The 27,416-nt window shown below is 41.3% G+C and overlaps 3 protein-coding genes across 5 annotated transcripts; 2 read left to right on the top strand and 1 right to left on the bottom strand.

Moving 5' to 3' along the window:
• Nucleotides 1–28: 28 nt before the first annotated feature.
• slc38a9 (solute carrier family 38 member 9) lies at nt 29–9,501 on the bottom strand. 2 transcript variants are annotated; one of them, XM_077019713.1, is made up of 15 exons: nt 9,169–9,501; nt 7,822–7,936; nt 6,522–6,651; nt 5,991–6,109; nt 5,721–5,784; nt 5,494–5,587; nt 4,826–4,996; nt 4,660–4,719; nt 4,117–4,317; nt 3,747–3,854; nt 3,098–3,204; nt 2,478–2,591; nt 2,172–2,320; nt 1,678–1,767; nt 29–1,381 (listed from the first exon to the last, which is right to left on the bottom strand). In XM_077019713.1, exons 2-15 carry the CDS (start codon nt 7,911–7,913, stop codon nt 1,216–1,218), a joined length of 1,665 nt encoding a protein of 554 aa, XP_076875828.1. In that variant the 5' UTR covers nt 7,914–7,936; nt 9,169–9,501; the 3' UTR covers nt 29–1,215. The 2 variants fall into 2 exon arrangements, with proteins under 2 accessions (XP_076875828.1, XP_076875829.1); XM_077019714.1 differs by lacking the exon at nt 9,169–9,501 and adding an exon at nt 8,657–9,060.
• A 1,131-nt stretch (nt 9,502–10,632) lies between these two features.
• Nucleotides 10,633–20,964, top strand: ddx4 (DEAD (Asp-Glu-Ala-Asp) box polypeptide 4). Its single transcript, XM_077019712.1, has 23 exons — nt 10,633–10,787; nt 11,666–11,712; nt 12,365–12,392; nt 12,580–12,633; nt 12,770–12,832; nt 12,937–12,978; nt 13,160–13,213; nt 13,291–13,341; nt 13,425–13,451; nt 13,536–13,592; nt 13,694–13,735; nt 13,845–13,880; nt 13,977–14,015; nt 14,157–14,299; nt 14,451–14,603; nt 14,794–14,948; nt 15,266–15,395; nt 15,567–15,733; nt 16,684–16,829; nt 17,171–17,270; nt 19,530–19,800; nt 19,906–20,013; nt 20,344–20,964. Exons 2-23 carry the CDS (start codon nt 11,689–11,691, stop codon nt 20,425–20,427), a joined length of 1,974 nt encoding a protein of 657 aa, XP_076875827.1. The 5' UTR covers nt 10,633–10,787; nt 11,666–11,688; the 3' UTR covers nt 20,428–20,964.
• Nucleotides 20,965–21,095: 131 nt separating this feature from the next.
• Nucleotides 21,096–27,396, top strand: LOC143525586 (interleukin-31 receptor subunit alpha-like). 2 transcript variants are annotated; one of them, XM_077019710.1, is made up of 16 exons: nt 21,098–21,296; nt 21,430–21,500; nt 22,414–22,698; nt 22,783–22,912; nt 23,386–23,549; nt 23,744–23,883; nt 24,341–24,491; nt 24,600–24,676; nt 24,785–24,992; nt 25,082–25,246; nt 25,335–25,430; nt 25,549–25,698; nt 25,791–25,931; nt 26,107–26,185; nt 26,274–26,355; nt 26,480–27,396. In XM_077019710.1, exons 2-16 carry the CDS (start codon nt 21,449–21,451, stop codon nt 26,930–26,932), a joined length of 2,373 nt encoding a protein of 790 aa, XP_076875825.1. In that variant the 5' UTR covers nt 21,098–21,296; nt 21,430–21,448; the 3' UTR covers nt 26,933–27,396. The 2 variants fall into 2 exon arrangements, with proteins under 2 accessions (XP_076875826.1, XP_076875825.1); XM_077019711.1 differs by lacking the exon at nt 26,107–26,185 and having other exon boundaries at nt 21,096–21,296; nt 26,225–26,355.
• The last annotated feature ends 20 nt before the right edge of the window (nt 27,397–27,416 follow it).

Raw genomic sequence — 27,416 nt, 5'->3', positions numbered from 1 at the left:
CTCGAAAGATCAAAACAGTCAAAACATATTTGCTATTCAATTTAACATTTATTAAAATCCATATAGCAGCACATCACATTGCTTGCCAAGCAAGGAAAAACTAATATTACACACAATTTCAAGTTGTGAAGTTCAAGTTCAAAGAGTTGACAATTAAGACAATAATGAACAAATCTGCATAACCACCAGCAATAGGATGAGCATACGAAATTTGCATTCAGTATACAAAGTAATAACTGTATATACTGATTTAGTATTAACAGCTTTTGGGCAGTATAGGTAATAACAAATCACAGTTCTTACGGTCTGTCTGTACCCGTTTCCAAAGACATTACAACATCCATTTGTTTATCCTATTAATAATACATTAAGATCCATTTTAAATATAAAACTTTTATTTACATGCCCATTCATAACTCAAAGTAATAGCAGAGCTCAGAAGACTTTAGATCAATAGTTATCAAATTTAAGTTACACGTGTTGTGCATGTTGCTCAAAGAAACCAAATGGCAGAGTGAGCAAGTGGTTTATAAAAAAATATACAATAATTTGTCCGAGAAAAAAACCTTTGATGGGGAGTTGCATGCCAAGCTTTTATCAGCATAAAGATGACCAAACGGTCCAGTGAGAGCGCTCCGTCAACATCACAGTCGATACTGCATGGGCAAAAGTGGAGTTCCAAATCAAATTGCATAGAGAAATTATAGCTCCTAAAAACCACCCGTAGCTCACACCTTTGGGTTACAGAAAAGTGGAGAAACTTTGCTGCTGAACAGTGCTTGGCTTTATGTGCATCGGTAGGTGATTATAATCCAACTAAAAGTGAAACAATTAGAGGGCAGTTCTCATGGCAGCAGAAGGTCTTCAATCAGTAACATTGTCATTCTGGGATGTAAGATTGTGTTCATTTTAATAAACAGTGATACCTTTATGCAAAAAGACACAAGTCATAATCGCTCACCGAGATTATCCGAGTGCCAGAAGTTTATTGGTTCAAGTTTATTCTTCCTAATAAAAAAAAAAAACCCCACCCAACGGTGTAATACTGTAACTGCTACCTAGTGTATAAACTCGGAGTTGCAATGTGCCATACAATACCAATGTGTTCAGTAAAACAGCAGAAGTACTGCTGTACAACACCAGGACAGCGTTTGCTTTGCTGGACCAGTGTGGGGGAGCGAGATGGATGGTATGTGCTGGAGAACAGAGAGGAAGCTACATGAAAAACTGTCCCAGAAGATTGGCTGCACCCAACATGATGAGGCAGCTGTGGAAGCAGGCAGAGGGCCAGCGTAGCTCTCCACGGCGGTGGAGCGCCACCATGTGGATGAGGGAGGGGAAGACGAACACCAGAGCTAGACCACACAGGGCGCCCGAGTACCTGCACACACGCACACACACACGCGCACACACACACACACGAAGACATACAGGGGTTAGGAATGTACTGTGGTACGGTTCAATGTTTTACGCTACATTTCAGATCTGAAACAGACCCATTTCGAGGACAAATTCACTGCAACTTCTACTGACATAAAATGTCATGCTGCATTCTCAGGTTTTCAAAACATGTGATCAAATATTTGCATTTTGTAGATAATACAGCCATCGAGTGAAGAGTTCTGAACGTAAGCTGTTGTATCAAGTTGAAGCCATGCGATTTCCCCCCCCACTTACCTGATAATGGAACCAATGTTGGGGTAAAACTTGGCCATAAGTACCCCGGCACCCACGATGAGGACGTTCAGTATGAAGACATGGACAAAACTGAAGACAGAGCAGAGAAGTGCTAAGCCAGAACCTCCTCACCACAGCCATGATGACCAAGCTGCAATCCTTCCCTGCTTTACTTCAAGAGTAATAGTTTTAAACATCCCGCTTATTCTTCAAATCCATTTTTATTAATCCCATTACTAGTCCTGAACAAAGACCAGTCTTCACCAACATGACCGGACCGGCACTCTGTCCAGGTTTTATTTCCTGGTAAGGCAGTTAGGCCCTGATCATGTTTCACAAATGGAGCCTAATGCTATGCTTTTATTAATACGAGTAATGGGCTCTTCGATATGCAAGCAGCAGTAAGGCTAATGGGACAAACAGCACAACGTCGAGTCATCAGCATACGCTCTCCAGCGCAGAGAACGAGGAGCCCACGCTGAAGGAGAGCTGACCTGGGGTAGTGTTGCCCGAAGATCTGGCCCATCAGCTGCACACGCACCAGGTAACCCAGCAGAGGGTACACGGACATCATCTGGAAGAGCAGGAAGGCTCGAGCCACAAACACCAGGATGTCACTGCTTGGGAAGTTATCCAGAAAGTTCTGCCCAGGGGAGGTGTGGAAGGAAGGGGGAGGGGTGTCAAAGGTCAACAGCGTAATTATATGATTAAAGGACGTGCATGAACACACACACACACACACACACACACACACACACACACACACACACACACACACACAGCCAGAGAGTAAGTCTTACTGGTTCGATGCACTCTTTTGACAGAGGCGGAGATGGGAAGGCAGCAAAAATCATCACCCCCACATACAGGTACGTCAGTCCCACCAGCAGGTACGCCACAGACAAATCCCGCACCTGCCACCACAGAATCACTCATGAGCAAACTCCATCTAAGCAAATCCCTAAATACCTTGTGATGAAAATTGGGAGAAAAAATAAAATTAAAAAAAGAAAGGAGACGCTCTGGTTACTGCCTTAGGCCTAGACACATGCATAGCGATTCAGTAAATGTCAATGATCATTAGTTCAGCTTAGCACCTGAGCAGGAAGTGTAGTATGGACTTCACCAACACAAGTGAAAACTTTTGCATTCTCTATTCAACACTTCCTGATCTTTACATTTAGTTTTATTCCAGTAAGACATTCAGAACTCTGTTCCACTGTACACACTGGTATTCAAACACTTATTACGCACATTATGCATTTTCTTTCGGTCAGCCTTTTTGGTTTTTTTGGAGAACTCTGGCTTTTTCAAGCCCAAGTTGCCGTCCCAGAGCGCTAAGCATCATCAACTTTGAAGGCAGCACTGCGGTGCAGGAACTGAGATAATGGATGTGGTGAGGTCACATGGAGAAACTCACGTTGCAGTTTTGGTTTCTATTGTTCTTCATGAGGGTGATGATGCAGTTGTGGATGAAGAATGCCAGCGTGAGAACACCAGTCAGCTGTGGGAACAGCAGTCTGAACTCTGCACAAACAAGCACATGGGATCAGCTCCGCATGTGCATGCACACACACACACACACACACACACACACACACACACACACACACACACGATCCATAGCAGTGCACACACAGACAATCTGAAATCTACACAAAACAAAGTGCATTTACAACAATATACTTACATAGCAAATTTGGCTGTCCCTATAAATGTTTTTTTTATTTCAAATATAAATATGGAAAAAATGTAAAACATAAGTATACAATTTGTAGATGGTGAGGTACGTTAACACTTCCTATACCTACATCAGTTTTAGGTCAAGATGTGCGATGTTGATTGATAGCTGATAGATGTTGAATGGGCAAATATGCCAATCAATTCAGAACCATGTTTGCAGGCAATCGTTTTCAACACTCCTTTTTCAAATTCTTATATTAATACAAGTCTTTATTTTCTCTCTCTGTAGTTCTGGATTATGAGACTAATTCATCCGAAGACACAAATGGGTGCCTAGATATATAGACGGTATAGTACAAAAGATCCATCACTTCTACAGCAATTACCTGAGACAAACATGTCGGTGGAATGAAACCAGTGGAACTCCAGGTGGAATCCCAGTCGAAAGGCCTTCAGCGTGACGAGGAAGATGAGGTAGGCCACGGACACGGTGCCTGTGGGGGAACAGCCAGAGGGAATAACGCAAAACCAAACCAGGAGTTCTCCTTTATAATCAAACATGCTAGCGCATACAGGAGAGAATGCAAATTCCTCTCTCTTCATCTTCAGATATAGCGTGTGTGAGACGCCATGTCTGTTAAAAATAATCCCACTTTATTAGGCTACCAAAACAATATTCAAAACAACTCCGCACTGAAAGGTCGCTGCAAAAACCTCAGGACAAACAGACGACAGCGGGACAAAATGGCACCTCACCCAGGAAGGTGAAGCGGGCGAAGAAGGAGGCGGAGCGGAAGTTCAGCAGGGGCAGCAACAGCACGATGAGGTAAAGGGGGATGGTGCTGGTCTTACTCCACCAGTGGTCAAACAGAGCTGTGCTGTTGACACCGTCACTGTGGTAGCCTGGGACAGCGCTGCTGTTGCCGTGCGGATTCAGGTCTGGGTATGGGCACACCACTGGTGCGGGGGGGGGTTAAACAGGCAGTTAATGACAAGGAGCATGTTCTTAATTCAACTGACATTGACTGCAGCAAAGCGGAGCCATGACTGGTCACTGCTGGTCACATGACCAACTGTTACAAAGGAGTAGGAAGTACTGTGAAAGAGTGGGTGAAGACTCTGGAGGATGAAGACTGCCAGCCATTATTAGCATGTGACAGTTTATAAACACACCACCAAGAAGACACTCAAATCAAAGTTCTGCAGTACTTTCAATGGAAAATGCCACTTAAAAAGCCAGTGAATAAATTCACCAAGCAAGACGGACTTGAAACATGAAACGGTCCAAAACGCACCCACCTCTCTCAGAACCATTTGTTCCGAACTCTGTGTCAGACATGCTGATGTTGTGAACATAGTCTGGTGGTGGGAAGAGAAGAACTTTACGCTTAGGACATTACATAGAAACTACATCACAGTGAATCAGGCATGGACATGCATGCACAAACACATAATAGCTGCTTACTGTAGATGAATTTGCCCGTGTTGAACAGGAAGTTGGACATGAGCACCCAGTACACCACCATTGCCCCAATCAGCGACATCATGGAGAAGAACAGACTTAACCACTTCCCAAAGGCCCCAAAGTAATATTTACACACATCCGGAAATTCCCAGTCTGAAGTGTCTACATATGCTGCAAAACAAACAAACAAACAAACATACTTTGAGTCTCTCAATATTGTTGTTATTTAAACCACACAGCACAACTTGCTTCTCCACAACAGGCCATAAGTTCATTATGACGACTCTACGTTAAAATGTCTTAATGTGATGCTCCTTGAAAACGCTCATCAAAAGAAAATCCACATCTATCCACAGGAAAAAATTGAGCAAAGGTATATACCATCCCACAAACTGTGGCCAACTCAGGAATACTGGGCCTTCCACTCTTATAGGTGTGTGCAGACAGCAGGGAGGAGCTGAGTAAAGGTTAGCACAGAGCTGCTAGGAGAGACCCCCCCCCCCCCCCCCCCCCCCCCAAAACATCAGCCTGGATTTCTACTGATGTGGTGTATATGGGATGATTCTGTGATAATATCACTTGTCACATGTTGAATACATCCAACCAAATGGGAAGGGCCGACATTACAGGGGACATTCCCCACATTCCCATCCCAGAGAAGAACTCACGTATTGACTGGGTGGACTTCAGTACTCTGTAGCAGCAGTAGAGAGTCAGCAGACCCATTAAGATAACGGTTATGATTCCCAAAGTAAAACCAGCCTAGAAATCAGAAGAAAAGTTAAGGTGTTTGTGGACTAAGCTGAATCAGAGAAGTTGTGGGAAATAGCCATTTATATGATAAAGATAAATATATATATATATGGTATATATTTTTTAATTACTACAACCACACCTGTTTCATTCCCCAAGGGATACTCAGTATGGATGTACCCATCATTGTATTCCAGATGGCAAAACTACACACAAAATTAACAAACAAAACATTATTTGCTTAACAAAATAAAATAATTAACCTAGACATGTGCTGTTCCTTTAACTCATGAGTTTAGAGGAAAATGTGTGAAGTTGGACATTTGTATATACTACAAACTAAGAACTAGTTCATACTGCATGGGTTGAAACGAGGTTTCATAGGATGCCAGGAGAAGTATTTGGTACGAACATTGTGACGATGCTGGGGTTTTTAGCAGTGCCCTCTCCTCCCTGCACTTTAAAGGCGGTGCCCAGAGGGCTGTAAATGTAGATCTCCTCGGGTGGGGGGATCACATGGTCTGGTGGAGCCTTTGGAAGATGAGCACAATGAACATAAGCATTATGTTCTGATAAACATCTCATAAAACTCCAGAAGCCAGTTTGCTCTGAGGGGGTTAACTCAAATCAGTCACGTTTCATTTCATATGAAAAGCATGACAGTTCAGTCCTTTGTAAAAAATAAAACTTCTAATATATACTGCAACATGCCAGATTCAAAGACAGCCACTTCAAAACCCTGAAATGTGAATAAAAAAAACTTAGCTTAGCCCAGGACTAAAACTTCACTTAACAGTGCATGGTCACCACTGGTTAGCCAGTTCAACTAATGGTTTTTCCCATACATGACTAGACATTTTAGGTAAAAACCCAATAGTACAGGCTGCCAGGCGAAACGTGTTATTGGCTGGTGTAGTTTTGTAATGAGGCACATGCGCAATACCAGTAGCCTGTCGGAAGAGCCTGTCAGGCGACTGTAATAGTGGACTCTGCTGCTGAGCACAGAAGCTTCAGCAGAGATCCGCTCCTGCGCCGAATCCTCAACAATGTTCCTGGGCTCCACATGGAAAGGCCTGCAAGGCAGAATAAGGCATGTCAAGAGTATAAATGAGTATTTGAAAGACTCCAGATGAAGTCCAATTAGAATGCAGAGACTGAGCGTTCACCATTTAGGTGTGCACATCGTACACCACGACTCTCAAAACATTACCGAGAAGGTCTAGAAGAAATATTTGCAATACGAGTCCCACAATTTGCTGAGCTAAAAATAACACAGTTTTGCAGTCATTTAATGGGCTATGGACCGGGCCGTCTTCACATGCTACTGTTGTCCTGCATCTTAGTCTGCATTCGCTAAATACCAGACTGGATTAATTCACACCAGCTAGGTGGTTACAATGACTCGAGTCATAGATGGGAAACTATGACCCATCTTCTATGACCAGAACTGATATGCACTGTGAAAAGCTCACAGCAAACTGCCACTCGGTGGGAGTAATTGATGACTGATCATTCAGAGAACCAGGCATACTGTAGTCAGAAAAACATATCACAACAGTATGTGGTATGGTGGCTCATTGGGTACATCTGTAACTGAGGACATAAAGGAAAGTTATGCCCGAGGACAAACATCACCATATTTTAGCGGCATAGCAGCCTCTTAATACTGGTTTTAATAATGGTTTTGCTGGTGATATAGTTATTTAGGGTGACCACATGTCCATATTTCCTGGGACATGTCTGTATTTCACGTCCTGTCCTGGGCGTCCCGGGTTTTTTTTTTTTAAGTGAAGAAATGACCTGGTTTTTAAATTACCTTCATTGGACCTTTAAATTTTTAATGTACAGACACTAGGGAGCTGCGTGTGCCATAATCCCTGAGCCGTGTCAGTAAGGGCAGCCCTGTTCAGTTGACTGTTCAGCCCTGTTGACTGTCAGTACGCAAGCAACAAGCAACACCAACCTCGCCCGCACTAAGGTGTCTCGGTTTTCCCCAAATGAAAATATGGTCACCCTATAGTTATTATATATAACTTTATATTTGTTTCCTTCACTTTCATTATGCTTAGGCATAATAGTTCATTATACACTGTGGATTCTAGAGAAAAGCCACCAGGGAATAATCAGACGCAATGTTGAGTGAGGCTCCAGCTAAAGAATGTTAGTTTGGACTGTTGTCATGGTTTAAAAGTACATGTAGTTCATTTACAATGTATTTTATGACACTTTAGGAAAAACCCTACCTTCGCAGCCTGGGGTCCAGGGAGTCGGCTTGGTCCGCGTTGTACTCTCCTGCATACAGCGGCTGTGTGTCGTCCTCCGTGTTAACAGACATAGTGCTTCACTGAAAATCTTTACCTGGACAGAAAAAACTTAGTCTCATTATGCTCCAAACTGGGACCCATTTCCTCAACTTAATTCCTTCATAACAACTGTAGTCTTATCTTCACCACAACTGAACCAAGAGAAGTCAATCCTCCTTCCAAACCAAAAGTGATCATGTCAGAATGAGCACAGAGTCTAGTAACCCCCTTCCTGCTGGTGGTGACTCAGCAAGCCAAAGCAAACATTTGGGGAGGAAAGATGCTTCACCCCTGCATATAAGCATGACAAAAGGGGCAAAAGGTTAAAGACTAGTCCACACCAACACTCTAGACCCTCTTGAGAAGCGCAAAACAACTGTACATAAACGTCCTGCCCAGTGGCAGGTATGGAAATGTCTAATTTAGGAAAATTATAGTTCTAATTTAAAGGTTAAAATCCTACCCTAAAGATTACACGGCCTTATCAAAATTATTCATAAATAAAGGCAATTTAAAACCCTAATCAAATTACTTTTTTCGGTGCAAAAACAAACTGCTTACGCAGAGAACATGAAAATGCTAACAAACAGACTTGGTTTGCATCAAATAAAGTGTAATCAGTCCAATTTTGGGCCAAGAAGAGTATCAATGAACGTCAGGCCATCGACACTGCTACTCACAAGACATCCAACGTTTTTTATGGCCTCCAAAACACACACACATACATATATATGAAACTTGTTAGAATAAACACAGAATAGGTGGGAAAACATACACGCTACTTCCTCGTCCGGCTCATAGTAATGTTAGTAATGTCATCCTTCTTCACAGGACAAATGAGGTTTCTCCGAGCTACCATTTAAATGTGAAGATGGGTCTACTAGCCAAGATCATTGAACATTTGAAACTGCACATGTGACCAGACCGATTTCTGAAAGCAGTGCAAATGTCTATGCCGTATCGTGATGAGGACTGCTGATGTGTGGCTCTAACTCCTGAGTAAGCGGAAAGATGTTAGAAAGGAGGAGGGATGTAAATCCAGCTGGCGAGCAAACAAGACACATTTTCAATATTACTAGTTGCACAGTTAATTGACTATACTGACTAGAAAGTTATCTCAGCTGGCAAGACTGCTAGTTAGCTAACCAGCTCCATAACCATAAAAAGTCGTCGTTGTCTAAGAACCGGTCTTTTACTCCAAGATCCAAAATAAATATTACCTCTGTGGATTAATCAAGTCCTATTATATTGTCACTTGTAACGTACCAACCCTGTGTGGTGACTCACCTCCCCTTAAAAGCCGAAAAAACAAACTATTCTGATGTTGGTCCTATTTTCCCAAACTAACTTGTTTTGAAAAGCAAAGGCACATGCCGAACAAAGGGATTGTAGGACTTGTAGTGCATGTTTCGCCCAAACCCTATAAACTCTTATTTTGTGAAAGGAAACAATAAACTACAGTGCCCACAATTCTACTTCAATACGCTGCTCTTTTCTCTTCCTTCCTTTCTTGCTCGACTCCAATTCAAATAATAGAGTCCCTATAATGTGTTCCTCCTTTCTTTTAAACGCACTCTCATGTGACGGCACCTTTGAGGCAGGCCTTAGGAACTGTGACAAAAAATATTACAACCCCCTGCTCACTTCCTCTAGCCATCTCCGTGTGAGGAAGTCCGCTATTGAGGGCTAACGTTGAACATACCGTGGTCACACACTGCACACTGATTTCGAGCCCCAATCAGTACGCCGGTAGTATGTAGTATGCTACTTCGAACAGGACGGTGAAGCAGCGGGTCACGTGGTACGTGGCACTGCCGAAGTAAAGTGTCTCACAGTCACATATCATAAACAATATGTTAACGATGTTAACGGCACTGCCGAAGTAACGTATTTCTTTAACTAATGTCCACAGTCACATATCACAAACAATACGTTATATGAACACTTAACGATGTTAACGCCGTTTCTCTTTATCGATGATATACTAAAAAACAAGTTTTTTTGAAGACCCACGAGTATTGTTAACACTTAAAAATGTTCTGTAAATATAATAGATTTACTTTCATTTGATTTACTTTACTGTTAATACGTAGTTTGGAAGGTTATTTATAGAACCTCACATAGTTACTTCACTGGGCAGGGTTGCCAGGTCCTACAAAAATATCCAGTCCTAAGTCAGTGTAAAACTCGCCCTTCAGAAGCTTAAACTAGCCCAAAGCATATGTCTGTCACAGATTTTAAACCAAATGGCAAAACTATGAGTCTATGACTTAGTATTTTGTTTATGAGGAATTTATTATCAGTATTGCTATTTATATTAGTCATTAATAATATTGTAACATTAGTGTTTTATTAGTTATTTTATATCAGTTTTATATCCCAGTCAAGAACATTTAATAGTAACATAATTAGAAAAAAGAAAATAACTTTTAATAATTTATTGCTTGCTGTTCTGTTTTCTCTTCACATTGTGTGTGTGTTTGTTGCTTGTTTTCTCTCTCTCTCTCTCTCTCTCTCTCCGTTTCACACTGTCCTCCCTTATGTCGTTATGTTCTCCTGGTTCTTAGTGTTGACTTGTACAAGTTTGACTTGTAACTTCCGTGGTAATTTAGTAGCCCAAAAAAACGCACCCGCCATCCCAGAATTTTTACCCGCGGCTGGATTTTCAAGCAAGCCCAATTTGGCGTGAAAACCGCAAACCTGGCAATTCTGTCACTGGGTAATAATTCAGGGACTACTTTAGTCTAAGATCGCTGTGAGGAAAATCGTCCCCAGGTGTTTTCTTAACGCCCCCGACGTCTCCGCGTTTCCCGCCGTTTTTCCTCTTCGGCCCTTTTCGCCGATCCGCTCTTTCAACGTGGACGCGTTTGAAGGCTGCTGCGACGATTTAGGTTTAAACAAAAAAAGTGAGTCAGACTGTATAAAATGTTTAATATGTAACGCAAAATGCTTTAATTTAATGTTTTAAAATATTTTTTTGCTCGGTTTAAAATTTATGGCACATTATTATAAACGCCTAACAACAAAAAAAAGAAAGAAATCGAGACGTTTCAAGCCAAGTTAATTTCGTATGCTACATACTATGCATTTAAAGGACTTGACAATAAAAGATGAATAATGTGCAAAACTCGGGTATTTTAAAACTTTAAACGGCGAGCGTAGGAGTAGTCTTTAACTGCTGACACGTCGCGTTTATCTAGTCAGGTTAGCGTTAACTTGGCTCTGATGTTGGACATATAGCTGGCAGCCTAACGCCCTGACCTGTAATACAGCCGCTAAACACTACACACCGCAGGATTTTCATCCTTTGTACGGGTATATGTGTACATATATATAGATACGGGTTTATATTTATATGTATGCTATTTAAAATAATACTGTGTCTTTAACATAAGTTGCATTAGGCCTACAGATTTCAAGCGCTATTGCTAATTAGCATTTTTGCTAAAATAAAGCTAGCTAATTATTTAACTAGCTGCACGTTTGACGCCATTTTTAAGTTGCCAAAACGGTAAGAAAATTAATAGCTTCTAATTTCAGTTGTACTCAAACACGCACACACACACATATATATATATATATGAGAGAGAGAGAGCCTGCATCAGTAATGTGTTGCGCAAAGTGTGTGTTGGCCTAGACCTCGTGGCGTGGGTAAAGGGGGGTGTGTTGAGCTACTAGCCAGCTGGAGTACAGTTTAAATGACTAAACACGTCGGGTAGGGGTTTCGCTGCGATAAAATCCCTAGATGTGATGTTAAATCGCTAAATCTCGTACTTTTTTCCAGCTCATACATCCCAATAAGCAACTATGGATGACTGGGAAGAAGAGCAGGTACGTAGATGGATAAATGAGAATGAACCATCAATGGCTAAAGATTTGTAATATTGAACATGCAGACGCTTTAGTGATGGAAAACGCCATCACGGAAATGGTATAATTTGTTAACCTATATTATATTTTTATTTTGAAGCCTATATAGAAATGTACGAAGCTGTAAAAAATATAATAACGCGTGGCCACGCCTTATTAACGCGTGCGAACGAGATAATTAACGCGTGCGAACGAGATAATCAAGTATTACTTTATATAAAGCCAGGTTTACCTTCCTTGGCAGTCAGTTCACGACATGATTTGCTGTGAAAAATAAAACGTTGCTGCCGCGCGTGAAAGGAGACATTAGTATCTCGTTCCCACGCCTTTATGATCTCTTCCCACACGTTAATAAGTCGAGGCCACGCGTTATTATTATTTTTTTACATGATGTCACCTTACGGGCTCTGTAGAAATGTATTACTCAAGATGAAGTTAAGTTTAAAAATGTTAAAAGCAGTTCTCAGTTTTGGGGTATTAATACTAAAAAAAATTTTTAGAAGACCACTTACTGAGAAGTGCACTTGCATATTTGTTACCGTTTAATTTTTGTATGACTCTTTGCAACCTGTGATTTTGTTTGCGTTTGTTGTGTTTCTTCAATCCTCTACAGAGTCCTGTTGTGAGCAATGCAAGTTTTGGTAAATGCGTTTCAGTGGATTCACAAATCACTCAATCACATATTTCTCATTTACTGTCCCCGCAGCATTTATGCTAGTCATTTCCAAATGCTTTTTTGACATATGTAAATCATACATGCTACAGCAGGTATATTATTGCAATCTTATGTGCAAGTGGTTGCAAACTTTCATTTAAATTGTTTTCTAGAAAATGCTGGGAGCTCTTGGAAAAATGGGGGATCCCAAAATGGCTCCTTCAATGGTAGTATTTGATAAGTTATAGAATTGTTCAAAACACATTATTGGAAAGTCCAAATGAGCACCTAACCATCATGAATTTTCAGACCTAGCCATGCCTGTGATTTTGGGTCTAATGTGCTTAATGTGGTGGGTTGTAGACAACGAGAACAGCTCTTGGAAAACTAATAGCGGTGGGTCTGGGTTTCAAGGTGGGAACAGAGGTGAGTGAGCTGATGCTATTAAATCTAACGTATCTGATTCTTGAGTGCTTGTGCGATTATATGTGGTTTTCTCTGGAACCCATTCCAAATGTTTTCAACATCAGGGCGGGGCTCCAGAGGAGGAGGCAGTGGCGGGTTCAGTTCAGGTGTGCTTACCACTCTAGCGTGCTGTTTTGTTTGCCAGGTGTTTTACACACGCAAGAGATGTCACAATGTTATTACTTCAATTTGTATTTTTTAATGATTAAAAATGCCACCCATGAAGGTTTTATTTGCTGGTGATGGTATAATCTTGTCTGTAACACCTTGGTCCTGTCCTGTGTGTAGAAAATGGAGGCGGCTCCTTGAATGGAGATGGCTTCAGGGGAAGAGGAGGCAGAGGTAAGTAATGTGTGAGGAGCTGGTGAGATGAAGCAGTCTGTTTTACTACTGTGGTCAGTCATGTTGTTTTGATACAGGAGGCAGGGGATCAAGAGGCAGGGGAGGATATAGGAATTCCTTCCAGTCAGGTAAGTTTTCTGAGTTGTTGACTTGATTGTTGTTGAGTGGAAGTCTGAAATCTTAACTTGCGTCCATTTTCCCCCCCTGATAGAGGCAGATGAAAATGGCAGTGGTGATGGTAAAGGAGTCCACATGTTTCACAGTAGACAATTTTTTATGAACCTATTGCTGCAAACATTTGCAAGGGTAATTGTTATTACAGATTTCAACACTGGTTTTGGAGGAAGACGTGGGGGCCGCGGAGGTGGCTTCAGACAGGGTATGCTAGCTGGTCAAGGGTAAAGCCTCCTGTCCAAGGTACTACTGACATGCCACTTGACTGTCTGTGTGTCAAGTTGAAGATTTATCTCTTATTTTAAGGTGAAAATGGAGAAGGCAGAAGAGGTTTTGGGGGAGGTGGAGGTGAGGAACATTTTATATTAAAACATTTTCCAAGCGCCAGACATTTTTGTTCTTTTTAAGGTGTTCATTTCACATTAGAATTGTACTTGTATTGTGTTTAATTGCGCAGGTTACAGAGGACGAGATGAGGAAGTGTTTTCCAAGGGTTGGATCCTATCTTAAAGTATCTTTACCTTTTGAGGGCCTCCTCTCCTCTTCTGTATCCTATTGCATCTGTTCCTTTCTGTCCTTTATTAACCAGGTTCAACGGTGGAGGATGAACAGAAAGATGTGAATGCAGGTGAGCTATTCAGCCCAGTAGAACCCAAGACAATGCGAGGACCTTGTTCACATTGGTTTATTAATAGTAGAAGTATTATGATTACACTGAGCTGTTAATCCTAATATTTTGTTCGGTCTCTTTTTTTATTCTGTCTTACAGGGCCCAGGGTCATCTATGTGCCTCCTCCCCCACCAGAGGAAGAGGGATCAATTTTTTCACACTATGAGACGGGAATCAACTTCGATAAATATGATGACATCCTCGTGGATGTCAGTGGGAGCAATCCTCCCAAAGCCATCATGGTGGGTGACACTCCACTCATCTCTTCCACTTTCTCAAACCCACACCACAGTAAAACTGAAAATACTGTTGTGTTGGTCCTCTTTTGTACAAAACATACCAAGGTAGTAAGAAATGGAGGGGAAAAATAACCTTTTGTTTATTTGCTTCTAGACATTTGAGGAGGCAGGACTGTGTGAGTCACTCAGCAGGAATGTCTCCAAATCGGGATATGTGAAGCCCACTCCTGTTCAGAAACATGGCATCCCCATAATATTTGCTGGACGAGATCTCATGGCTTGTGCGCAGACTGGCTCGGGGAAAACGGTGAAAATAATTTATTAGATTAATAAATTATCTTTTATATTTATTAGAAAATAAACAGGAAGGTGGATTATTATGGATTGTTAGGGCTCAAGTGCAAGGCACGTCAGCTGTTCTGTCATCCTCTGCAGCAAAAACCAAACAGATGTGTGCGGTGGAGCCATAAGTGTTGGGTGCTTTTCTCTTTCCTCAGGCGGCCTTTCTGCTGCCCATTCTCCAGCAGCTGATGACTGATGGTGTGGCAGCCAGCAAGTTCAGTGAGGTGCAGGAACCTGAGGTCATCATTGTGGCCCCCACCAGAGAACTCATCAATCAGATTTACCTGGAGGCCCGCAAGTTTGCATATGGGTACGAACCTCACTATTGATTTTTCACCATGTCCTTGTAGTGAATTTAATATGTATAAAACCATTTACTTTATCTCATACCTCACTATTGATTTTTCACCATGTCCTTGTAGTGAATTTAATATGTATAAAACCATTTACTTTATCTCATTTTAACTGAATGTACTGGTTGTATTTTGTAACAGGAAAAATTGGTTGTCAGATTGGTGGTCTTCCCTGCCTACCTTGTCGATCTCTCCTGATCATGCAGCACAGAGTGCAATATTGCAGTGTGATAATTTAGAATACATGTGAAAGGCACTTCTGAATGTCTTGCAGGACTTGTGTGCGTCCTGTCGTTGTTTATGGAGGAACAAGCACTGGATACACAATTCGTGAGGTGTTGAAGGGGTGTAATGTGTTGTGTGGAACCCCTGGAAGATTACTCGACATTATTGGTCGTGGGAAGGTGTGTTGTGTTGATATTTGATAAAATAATTTAGAAGTTGAAATGTAGTTGCCTTTTTAAATAGCTTGTCCACTGGAGTAGCCTGTCTACCAATTGCATGTAAGTAAGTGGATTTATATGGGCAGTGATGTTTGGTTGGGTGTATGCCAAAAGCATTGTGGTGTCGTCCAGGTTGGGTTGAGTAAGCTTCGTTACTTGGTCCTGGATGAAGCTGACCGGATGTTGGACATGGGCTTTGAGCCTGACATGCGGAAGCTGGTGGGATCTCCAGGAATGCCTCCCAAAGAAGAGCGACAGACCCTGATGTTCAGTGCCACCTACCCAGAGGATATTCAGAGGTCTGTGGTCTTGCTGTTGTAATTAATCTGCTTCTGTAACGGTTTGCTAAAGTGGTTGAGCAGTAAAACTGATGCGTTTTTTGTGGGTCTTTTTGAAGACATTGCTTCTAATCATTCTTCTGTATCCCAGCACAAGTCTCTATTGGGTATCTGTTTTAATTCTTTTGTTGAGGAGTAATGGAACTGAGTGTAAATATGGACTGTTTCTATTAGCAATCAAGTCTTCCAATTCTAGTCATTTATTTATACTACTCACAAAATGTTTGGGAAATTTGGCTTTTGGGTGAAATTTTAGGATGAACCCTCTGACCTTTACAGGTGAACTTGATGTGACGACCTCAGATTTTGAATGCACATGTCCAACTGTTCAATGTTTCAGTGCAACTTTTGCACAACTTGCTGTTTTTGTACAAGAAGCTTAACTGCAAAGTTCACAACAGGTGTTCTTGATCGATAAATCGACCAATACATTTCCTGGTTCAATTATGTATCCTGGTATTTACAGTCCTCCTCAACATGCTCTTCACATTTTGACATCAAATTGATGATTTTGTTTTGAGTCCAAGACAACACTTAACAATTGATCAACAGTACCTCACCATTGCGATGTTCCGAGACGGATGTGGCCACTGAGCTTAATGTCTGAGTGTCATCAGCAGGTTGCAACAGAGAAGACTGCAAGAGTCACAGAAAGGCATCTAAGTGGACATCCTTTAGCTACATTTCCACACTTATGAAAGTTTCAGTGTGAGCAGTGCCCTGCCAGATGGACCAGTTGTGAACCTTTCCACCCAAAAACCAAATATCCCTAACGTTTTCCAAGTAGTCTATCTTTGTGATGTACTTGGCTGAGCTCCTAACTAAATAAGTAATCAGTCAGTCGTGTGAGGGGCAGGTGTCGTGCAGTTTAGGCTGACGTTTGCACAATTTCTCTTAATGTGTCCTGACAGGCTAGCTGCGGAGTTTCTAAAGATAGACTATCTGTTTCTTGCTGTGGGGGTGGTGGGCGGAGCCTGCAGTGATGTTGAGCAGCAGATAATTCAGGTGAACCAGTACTCGAAGAGGGAGCAGCTGCTGGATCTGTTGAAGACCACAGGTGTGCATAAACTTCACCTGCTCAAATCACCCTTCTCTACAGCATGGTCCCATTCAGGGGGCAGCTGGCCCTTTGATATTCCAGTATTCACTCGTCACCTAGATGCCTCATGTAGACTCAGCCTCGAGCTTTCCTCCAGTCACTCATGCTAGCAAATCTCGTATTTCCATACATCGTAATTCTCTTTTTAAAATAAATAGAAATTCAGTTCTCAAGTGGGATCCATGCATAATCATATCACATTTCCAGAATAAGTTTTCTTTGATATGTGGGGTGATTGTGCACGGTTGGTAACCTGGGGTCTATGTCTTTGGGGTTTTTTTTAACCACCATTTCCTCAGGAACGGAGCGTACAATGGTTTTTGTAGAAACCAAAAGAAGTGCAGATTTCATCGCAACGTTTCTCTGTCAGGAGAAAGTGCCAACTACAAGCATTCATGGGTATGTATATATAATGCTGTAAACTTAATTTTAGGAAAACATACTGTAAAAGTAACCAGGAAAGTCATGTTAAATCATGGTTGTGCTTTTCTGCATGTTGCTATTAAATTTTTTAACAAACTGCAGGCATGAAAATCTGTCACCTTTTGGCGAAATTCGCCGTTTTGAAGTTGAAAAGGGTGACCTACGTGAATCGTGTAGGTCCGATGAGTTTTTTGTTTGGGGGGGGGGGGGGGGGGGGGGGGGGGGGGTTCGGGAGATTATATGTATTAATTATCATATTGACTTAATAAGCAAACAGAGCACTTCCGAAATCGGCAATTTCAATGACAGTGGCCAGCAGTTTCCGCCCAGAACCTTCATAGAGGCCAAATAGCGTTTCAATCATACGAACGTTCTTCATTCATGTTATTCATTTACTGCTAAGCGGGACGAGAAGCAGGACCTAGTGCTACACCGGGGACAAGGCAGAAGAGCGTAAATTTACCACTACATTTACCAGATCATACATTTACCACTACATTTACCAGATCATACATTTACCAGATCATACATTTACCAGATCATACATTTACCAGATCATACATTTACCAGATCATACATTTACCAGATCATACATTTACCACTACATTTACCAGATCGTACATTTCCCAGTGGATTTAATTGGGTTATTAATGGTTTCAATAATTTTCATATTTTGCGGTAAAACACTGTCAGATCTAGCCACAAGCTCTTGTGACAAATAAGTAGATAGATAGGCCTATTAAGTTCACGTCAACCCCGTGTAGTTAACGGTGACATAAAATAAGAATCAAGATTGTTTTTTCTAGTGTGTCTGTAGTTGTAACTGGTGAATCCAGTGACGTGTGAGGACATTCGCGCCAGGGCTGAAAAGGTTGAAGATGAAGTTGTAAACGCTTGTCGTTTGAGTCTACCCTGTGCTTTAGCCCATGTTAGAAAATAAAAACACGTGAACCTGGTATTTTTACACTCATTTTCGCCGCTGATGTATTGGTTCATTAAGACGTAATGGTTTTGACTGAGCCATCTGGAATGGCGAAAGCGGCCTCTCGCGTTTAAGGATCAGGCTCCATACATTGAATCCATTGACATGACAGTCAAAAAATTTTTTTTTTATGGATTTTACTATATTTTACGGAGCCCGTAAGGTGACATGTAAAAAAAAATTAATAACGCGTGGCCACGACTTACTAACGCGTGGGAGCGAGATACTAATGTCGCCTTTCACACGCGGCAACAAAGTTTATTTTTTCACAGCAAAGCAAGCAGATCCCAGGGATGTTTGCGAACTGACTGCCCAAGGAAGGTAAACCTGGCTTTATATAAAGTAATACTTAATTATCTTGTTCGCACGCGTTAATTCTCGTTCGCACGCGTTAGTAAGTCGTTCGCACGCGTTAGTAAGTCGTGGCCACGCGTTATATTTTTTACATGATGTCACCTTACGGGCTTCGTAATATTTGGCATCACCTGTCGCTGTATCCCCGTACACCAGCAGCCACCACCCCCCACCCCCCGTCGCCGTATACCCATGACGTCACATGTCAACGCCCCGTCGCCGTATCCCCATGATGTCACATGCCCCGCCCCCCGGTCTTCTCACCTTTTTAACCCCTGACCCATTTTCATGCCTGAAACTGATTTGTATATATTTTTCCAGTCTACTGATCAGGGGTCGGTTTCCCGAAACGTTCATAGCGCTAAGTACTTCGTAACCTCGTATGAAACGTACGAGGTTAAGAAGTACTTAGCGCTACGAAGGTTTTGGGAAACCCACCCCTGGTCATCCTGACCCAGTTTTATTTAATCTGGTTTAACAATTTATTGGAAACATTTCGGATGCTGGTATGTCTGGCTGGTACAACTGCATGCGAATGGCTTGAACACTGCTTGTTCCGTCTAGGTTGTAGTTATGTCCAGAATAATGTGAGGGCGTTGGAATTCATAGGCATGTTACTGTTTGCATGCTCAGTGGAAAGTGAATATAATGTTATCCATGCGTATCTACCATTTGTCAACAGGCACACCGATCGGCCTCTGTCAGATGTTGAGATTACGTACATTAACATTGCAGGTCATGTTCCGAACTCGAACACGAGTTCTGGGCGCCATTTCGTCTTTGATCTGAAAATTTCATGGGACCGTCTTATTTCTGGTTAAGAAAAAGTTCTAAGCAACTGTTAATGGTTCTGCACGTGAAGAAGTAAAAGATCATAGCAATATGTACATTTTCCACAGTGACCGAGAGCAGCGTGAGCGGGAAAAGGCCCTCAGTGACTTTCGCACGGGTCGTTGTCCTGTGCTGGTGGCCACATCCGTTGCTGCTAGAGGTCTGGACATCGAGCATGTCCAGCATGTGGTGAACTTTGACCTACCCAACAACATCGAGGAGTATGTCCACCGCATCGGGAGGACTGGTCGCTGTGGGAATACGGGACGAGCAATCTCCTTCTTTGACCCAGACCCCGACACCCCATTGGCACGCTCGCTGGTCAAAGTCCTGTCAGGGGTTTGTTAATATATTCACAATGCATCTCCATCCAGTGAGAGTAAATGTATTATTGCAACGTTCATGGCACAGTTCAGGTTCAACTGCTGCTGTTTCTCCTTTTAGGCTCAGCAGGAAGTTCCTTCATGGCTGGAGGAAATTGCATTCAGTGCTCATGGCACCACAGGGTTTAACCCACGTGGGAAGGTGTTTGCCTCTACAGACACTCGCAAGGTATTTGCATACTGTTTGACATGTCCAAATGACTTGTGGACCTTCTAACTCCTGTACGCCCTGACGCTGGTGGAGAATCAGGCGGGAGTACGCCTGAGAGACCAGAGGGCTTTAATGGAGGGGATTAGGTGTGCTGCTACTTGGTAATGAACCAGTCATCATGGCCGTTTGGGCAGTAATCTCTACCCCTGCTTTAATATTTCCACCCAGCTGCCATAAAGTAGACTGATGTATACAATAAAAAAATATGCCTACTTGCCATGTAGATGTTGTACTTGGTAGCTTGGATCTCCTGGAGAATTGCCTGAGTTTGGTTTTGTGCTCACACAGGGTGGCTCCTTTCAGAAGGAACAGGCACCTCAGCCAGCAGTGTACAGTCCTCCTGCAGCAGATGATGAAGAAAACTGGGAGTAGATCTACCCATGCTTACCTTTTAGGTTTTACGTTTGTTTTCAAGTTTGCTTGTGTTTACACATGTTTTTCTTTTATGTTAAGAATATGCTTAGGTGCACATATTAACCTATGATGCAGAGGGTCTCGCACCCAGGCACTGGAAAAGAGGAAAAACCTGTTGATGTGGCTTCATAAATTAATCTTGAGGATATTAATCAAGTTGTACCTTTTTGCCTTAAATTCTTTGCATGAATCACTTTGCTGTGAATTTTGTTTTTGTATATAACCACATAGATTTATCTTTGAAAAGAATGTGTGGGTTTGCACTAATTTCTAAAAGTAAAATTGAACCATCACATTGTGACTTTTATATACACAAACGGATTTATTTGTGTAAGCCATTACCTGAAGGTTGCTATTGAAATTTTGCCGGCTAAACTGTTCTTTTGGGCCGGGTTGTTTCCAGGTTGATTTGTGATCATAGTATTTTTGTGAAGGCATAAGTTGACCAACAATGTTTTGCAAATATGGCATGTAAAATAAAAAATGTACACAACACATTTGTTAATGCTTAAAGCTCTTCCTAAAGGTGACACTCAGTAGTCAGTATTAGACTAGTGGGTCCATCTCAGGCTGATGGAGGAGGAGTTATTTCCTAATAGTCCGACACATGTGTCGCAACAGGCACAGCTGAATATTTCGCTGCTCTGCGCTTCCTGAGATTAGATTATCTCCATGTTGCTACATGTTTAACTGTGTCAACCAAAAATAACGAATTAAAACGGACTAAATTACACGGTGTGATGACCACCATAACTGCGTAAAGGACTTTTAAGCAGATTAATAAGCAGCTGTTGGTGACGAGCAAGAGGAACTTCGTTGCTTCAAAGGTGAGGAAGATGATTGGTAGCTGTACGATTACTGCACTGCTTTCAGTTTGTAAATGTGTCAAAAGTTCACTTCAGATTATGATTTTACATGGTGTACAGGTTCGCCACTAACACCCCCCCCCCTTTTTTATAGCAATGTAGGTTTAAAAATAATGTGGACCCCTACATTTATCATGGTTCTGGTGCTTCAAGTGATGTGTAAAGGTGGGTGTTTATCTCTACTCATATTTGATTTTTTAGACCCGTTTCAACTAGGTTGCCTATTAGACGGCATTGTAAGGGAATGGGACACACGTTTACAGGAAATACGGTTCTGAGGAAACCAGAACCCGCAGGATAACTGCGTGCAGACTGCACATGAAAGGCGTAAGAGATGAGATAGTAAATATCATAGTTTAGGGAACAAGGTAACTTGATCTGTGATGAGATATTCTGGCATTCGTTTCAATTATTTGATCTACCATTCCAGAGTACTATATTGGTACTAGTATTTTTGAAGTGGCGTTTTATCCAGTGTCATGACTGGTCCTAGTAATTGATTGTTAAGCCTCTAACATTTGTTTCGGACCTTAAATTGTTCTACCTATATACGATTTCTTAGACCCTCAGTATTAGCGCAATTCGTTCTTTAATCAAATAACGTGACCAGACTAATATGGACTTTTGTACTGTTAAATGGGGGTATTCTATTCAGTCAGGTTTGGGCCCCACCCCATCTACGCAGATTGGAGTGCCGTAAATGTGCCTAATCTGAAACAGATGAATGGATATTAATTTGGTGTGTGACTAGTATGTTCTGTTTATCATCACACTAAAGTAATTTTTTGACTGTGTAGTCTGTAGTGATGCTGCCATGTGTCCAGTAACACCGGTGCCTGATCAACCCATACCAGTTCCTACTGTGTTACTGCTTTGGTTAGATCAGAAATGGTCTTCTGTGCTGGTTTGCTCGATGTGCAACAGACTGTAAATGTAAACATAGATAATCAGCCTGTAAGATATGCGTAATGCTAATACTAACATTCTTTTTAACGGTGAATGTACGTTTTCCTCATAAAGTGGGTGGATGTATGCTTACTATGTTTGCTATATTATAATCATGTGTATCTTCTTCCAGGACAAGAGTTGTGTGAAATTATTCCAGGAAACCAAAACATTAGATTTGGATCAGACATAATAGTATCACTGAAAGCATCGCCAAACAGTGACTGCCGCAATAGGAATGCTTTTAATACTAGCAGAGTGTACTGGACACTCAACAGTAAGAGGATAGCCAAGACTTTCTATCACTCCAATTCCACCGTTGCTTCCGTGTCCATTCGGAACTTCTCGTTAGCACGAGGGTTAATCGAGTGTTTTTTCGATGGAGACATTCTGGGTGGAGTCAATCTTCACTCATATTGTAAGTAAAACATCTCATGGAAACAACATCAGATTTTATTTGCTCTACAGTTGTTAATGTGCTGTTCCCTGACGCCTGTCTCAGATCTTCTCAGCAGACCCCGAAGTGTCTCGTGTGTTGCCAAAGTTGATTTTAAATTGAGTGCATTTGACGTCACGTGTAACTGGGATCTTGACAACACAAAGAACACACACTACACTGTTTATTTTAAACAGTAAGTCACAGTTTTAGTATATTTAAATTCTTATTCATTTACCATTTTTTAGCATGGTTATGGCTTTGTCAGAATGCATGTAACACTGCCATAATACCTGTGCATTTATTTCAACTTTAGAAATTCTGCGATATAAATGCGTTGATGCGTGTCTACTGTGTACAGCAATTCTTGTTTTCAATGTGTACTACCCCCTATAGAGAAGGTTGCTAAACCTTAACGTGATTTAAGAAACAATGTAGTGTTTTCTTTGAATGTATAATGATGTAGGCTATATGAATTCAAATGTAACTTCATACCGCATAAATGTGAAAGTAGCATTATGTTTAATGTTTATATTTAACATATAATTATGTAAAAATGTACATATATTTAAATGAGCATGAACTTTATAGACTCTTTGCATTTGTATTTCTTGTGTCACACGTGACATATTGTTTGTTTGTTTTGTTTTTATATATATATATATACAGAGGTTCAGATGTGAAAATCTGCACATCTACCAAAAAATCCTGCACATTTCATGGTGAACTCGGTCCAATACCAAATGAAAATATTACTATAACAGTGAAGGCGGAGAATCCAGTTAGCACAGCCTACTCTGATAGCGTTAGCCATTATGGTTTTTGGTCAATTGGTAAGTAGCAGATAATGGATCTCAACAGTTTGATCTCCTGATATAATTTTCCCAGGTCCCCTAAAAGCACGGGGCCCAAAGCCAATACCTACTCTACCTATTTGATAACTGTCTGGCACTGATTACGTTCTTTGACTGAAGTTTTCATCTTTACTGCACAACTGAGCGAATCACATGTTGTATACTTCCTTTAGTTCAAATCGATCGGCCAAATGTTAACGTGGAACCTGGATTGAATGTTCTCAGAGGGCACTGGAAAAACAATTACTTCAGTGAGTCTGACATAGACTGTCATGTACATTTTGCTGAACATGAAAATGTATCGTATACTGAGGTGAGTCATGTATTCACAAAGTGAAATCCTGAATCATTAAAGTCTGCCTGTCATGTGTTCTGTTTAAACATTTAGCTTTTCACTTTAAAGCAAATATCTTGTAGAAATTATTTTTCTGATTTTGTTTATTTTTTGTACAATGACTTTTTACATAAGTAATGTTTTACAAGTACCCGTAGTTCAAATACTCTTAAGTATCCCTGTCTGAGTGGTAAGTAAGAAAGTAGTGAATATATAGGCCTACATGATGGAAAAAGTCGATACAATAAAATAAATCTCATAAAAAATAAATGAATACACCTGAGTAAAAATCAAGTGGCTTTTAACTGATTGTCAGGTCATATTAGACAGATTTTAATTTCGTGATGTATTTGTCTTTATTTCATCAGACACTCTGTCTGAATTAAAGATAATACGAAGCCCAACTTTGACCTTAAATTAATCATATGTCTTTTAGCCTGTGGAGCTTTTGAAGAATGACTCCACACGTGAGTTTTCACTGACTGGAGTAAAACCGTGTACTAACTATACAATCTCAGTGTGCTGCAAGCTAAAGGGCTCAATCTGGAGCACATGCCAAAATGTTTCAGTCCTCTCCTCTACCAATGGTAATCAGACACCTCCTCAAACACTAATACAATTGTTCCTTACATACTTTTCTTGGACTGGGATGAAGATGGACTGTAAAACAAATGTAATTTTGTTTATATTAACAGTCAGTTATGTTCAGCTTTGGAGATCCAAAAGTTTGTTATCTGGACAGGGGAAGAGGGTCGTGCACCTGATGTGGAAGGTAAGACGACAGCAGATGGTTCTACTGCTCATCTCCTTGAGTGAGGATGTATGCCATATCCTCTATTTTCTTTATTTTATATTATATATATCTCTATTTTTCTCTCAGGGAATCCCCGCATCATGCAATGCCTTTGATGAGTATCGTCTCTTTGACGAAACACACAATTCAAAGTTTGTTGCATCAAGTTTCAAGCCCTCGCAGAATCACACGTTTTGTACACTGGATGACAAGCCACACAGATTATGTCTGGCTGTGTTCCGTAAAGGCGGCCGTCTCAGCAAAACGTGCATTAACGTGCCAAGCACAGAAAAAGGTTTGATGGTTTGGGGAATATATGAAACAGATTAAAATAACCACACGAGTGGCCTTTGAATTCATTCATGTTCGTTTGGTCGGATTTAGATTTCCCTGCACTTCACAATGTCACTGCCCTCACCAAAGATTGTCAGATTCACGTCACCTGGGATAAGCCCACATCTGCTGTCACTGGCTATCTGATTGTCTGGAACAGTACTCATGAGGACTTTTTGTGGCAGCAAACTCAGGAAACACAATTCTCTCTAAAAGGTATTTATTTGCCCTTGTCAGTGTTGCAAATTTTTTGAATGTATGTTAATGATCAAGATGTAAAATTCTATGTTGCTTGCTTCAACAGGTGAGCCTTTTACTCTCTACACCATATCTGTGAGTCCATTTTATGAGCGTGGTCCTGGAGATGAAGTCAGACTCCATAAATATGTTCAAGAAGGAGGTGAGTATTAAGATATCAGACCTGGTACTGAGTTCACCTTGCTTAAAAGTGCTGAAATTCCTCTTTTAAGTCAAACCCACTTTGGCGACATTGGCATTTATCATCATCTCCCATGTAGAGCCCCCGAGAGTGTCTGAAGTCAGTGTGAAGTGGATTAGTGACAAGCAGGCAGAGATCCAGTGGGTACCGGCTTTACACATAGAGTGTTGTGCCTTTGTTGTGAACTACACAGTGATCTACACAGCCCACAATGACCCCAGGCCCAGATGTAAGGCCGGTTAGCATATTGTTGCATTTGCCCAAGTGCCATTTTGCACAAGGTTGTGGTTTAGCTGTACAGTGACCCCTCTTTTTGCATAGATGTGACTGTGGGTAAAAATCAACAAAGTGTCGTCCTGGATGATCTGCGGCCAGGCACAGTTTACAGTGTCTATGTTGTAGCCAATTCAATGGCTTCTTCCTCAAACAGTGATACAAAACAGTTCTCCACTAAAGTACATGGTAATTATTAACTTTCTTTTCACGTTTGTACATTTCATTGCCTTGTTGATCTTTTACAGAATGGATTTTCTTGGTTTGATAGATCTGTTATCTATGATTCATGGGTTGTCACTTATGTCAGCATTGAATGTTACAGAGACACATGTCTAAAACAGAGATATATTTCCTTTGACAGAAGGCCCTGTTCTCACACTTGTTGGAGTCTGTGTAGGACTGTCCCTGCTGCCTGTGTTTGTCATAGTGAGTGTGATAATGTGAGTTTCTTATTACATTACATTTCTTATTTTTCATAGAACTGGAAGACTGCCATGATCTGATCCATGTTTTTTACTGCCTCTACAGACGAAGGAAATACTTGTTTCAGACGTTTCCCAACCCTCGCCGTAGTTCCTTATCCGTGTGGTCCTTGCAGAATCACAGAACGGTGCCCTTCCTTTCATTTAACTGCATCTACCAGTTATTTATGGAAAATAAACATGTTTCTCAGAGTTCAGGAATTGCCTCTTTAAAAAAAAAATGCTCACATATTTGATGGGTTTTGTTTCTAGCACTGGAATCCACTAACACTGCCTTGGGACTTTAACTCTGAGAAAGTGCTCCCATGTCAACTGGACACTGAGGCAGTAGGCGTGTCCCCAGGCAGCCGAAGAGAGTTGACGCTCAAGGCATGGAGGCCTGCACAGGGAGCAACAAGGCACCAAGAGGATGCAACGCTGGCCTGCTATCCTATTACAGTGGAATTGCCATCTGGTGGCAAGCAGGAAACATCTCATAATTTTCCATCCATGGGTGTCAACTCACCTGGAGATTGTCCCATGTACTTTTCTCAGACTTACAGGAATCAAACAACTCCCCAGCTGAGCCCTGTGGAGACATGTAGAAGACCGTGTCCTTTGGAGGAGAGAGAGAGGCTGCTGAAAGCAAAGCCTCAAAAGGCAACTCTAGATCCTACATATGTTGCAGTGGAAGTGTTTGCTTGTAGTAGAGCTCAAAACATGTGAAAGAGCTTTTGTGAATTATTTGACATACCAGACAGCAAGATTCTGATAAGTATAATACTTCTTAATTGTCTTCATAAAACTGGCATGTGTTGGCAGGTTAGATTATAACTAATGTGAATATTACCAGAATTAACTCTTCTCATCTTGCACATAATACCCCCACAAAGCATACCATAAGTAAAAGCTACAATAGGTACACAAAAATGTATCTGTATGATAATGTATGATTATAATGTACTGTGTGAATGGCATTTGTTTTGTTTTGTTTAAATGTCAGCATTAAGCTAGTCAAAATGTAAATATAGCGATGTTACCGCCTGCTTCCAACTGGTGTTTAGTGCACAGTCAGGCACTTAGCACGGCAGGCTAAGGGTTATCAATAACTAGATATTATTAGAAACTCTAATCTCTAATGAATGTTTTGAATGTCCTGGAAAAAGAAGCATTAAAATGCATGCATCTTGTTTGTGATGTTTTCTGATCT

The sequence above is a fragment of the Brachyhypopomus gauderio genome, chromosome 10, assembly GCF_052324685.1.
Source record: "Brachyhypopomus gauderio isolate BG-103 chromosome 10, BGAUD_0.2, whole genome shotgun sequence".
Taxonomy (NCBI): domain Eukaryota; kingdom Metazoa; phylum Chordata; class Actinopteri; order Gymnotiformes; family Hypopomidae; genus Brachyhypopomus; species Brachyhypopomus gauderio.
This window is presented reverse-complemented; position numbering and strand designations above follow the sequence as displayed.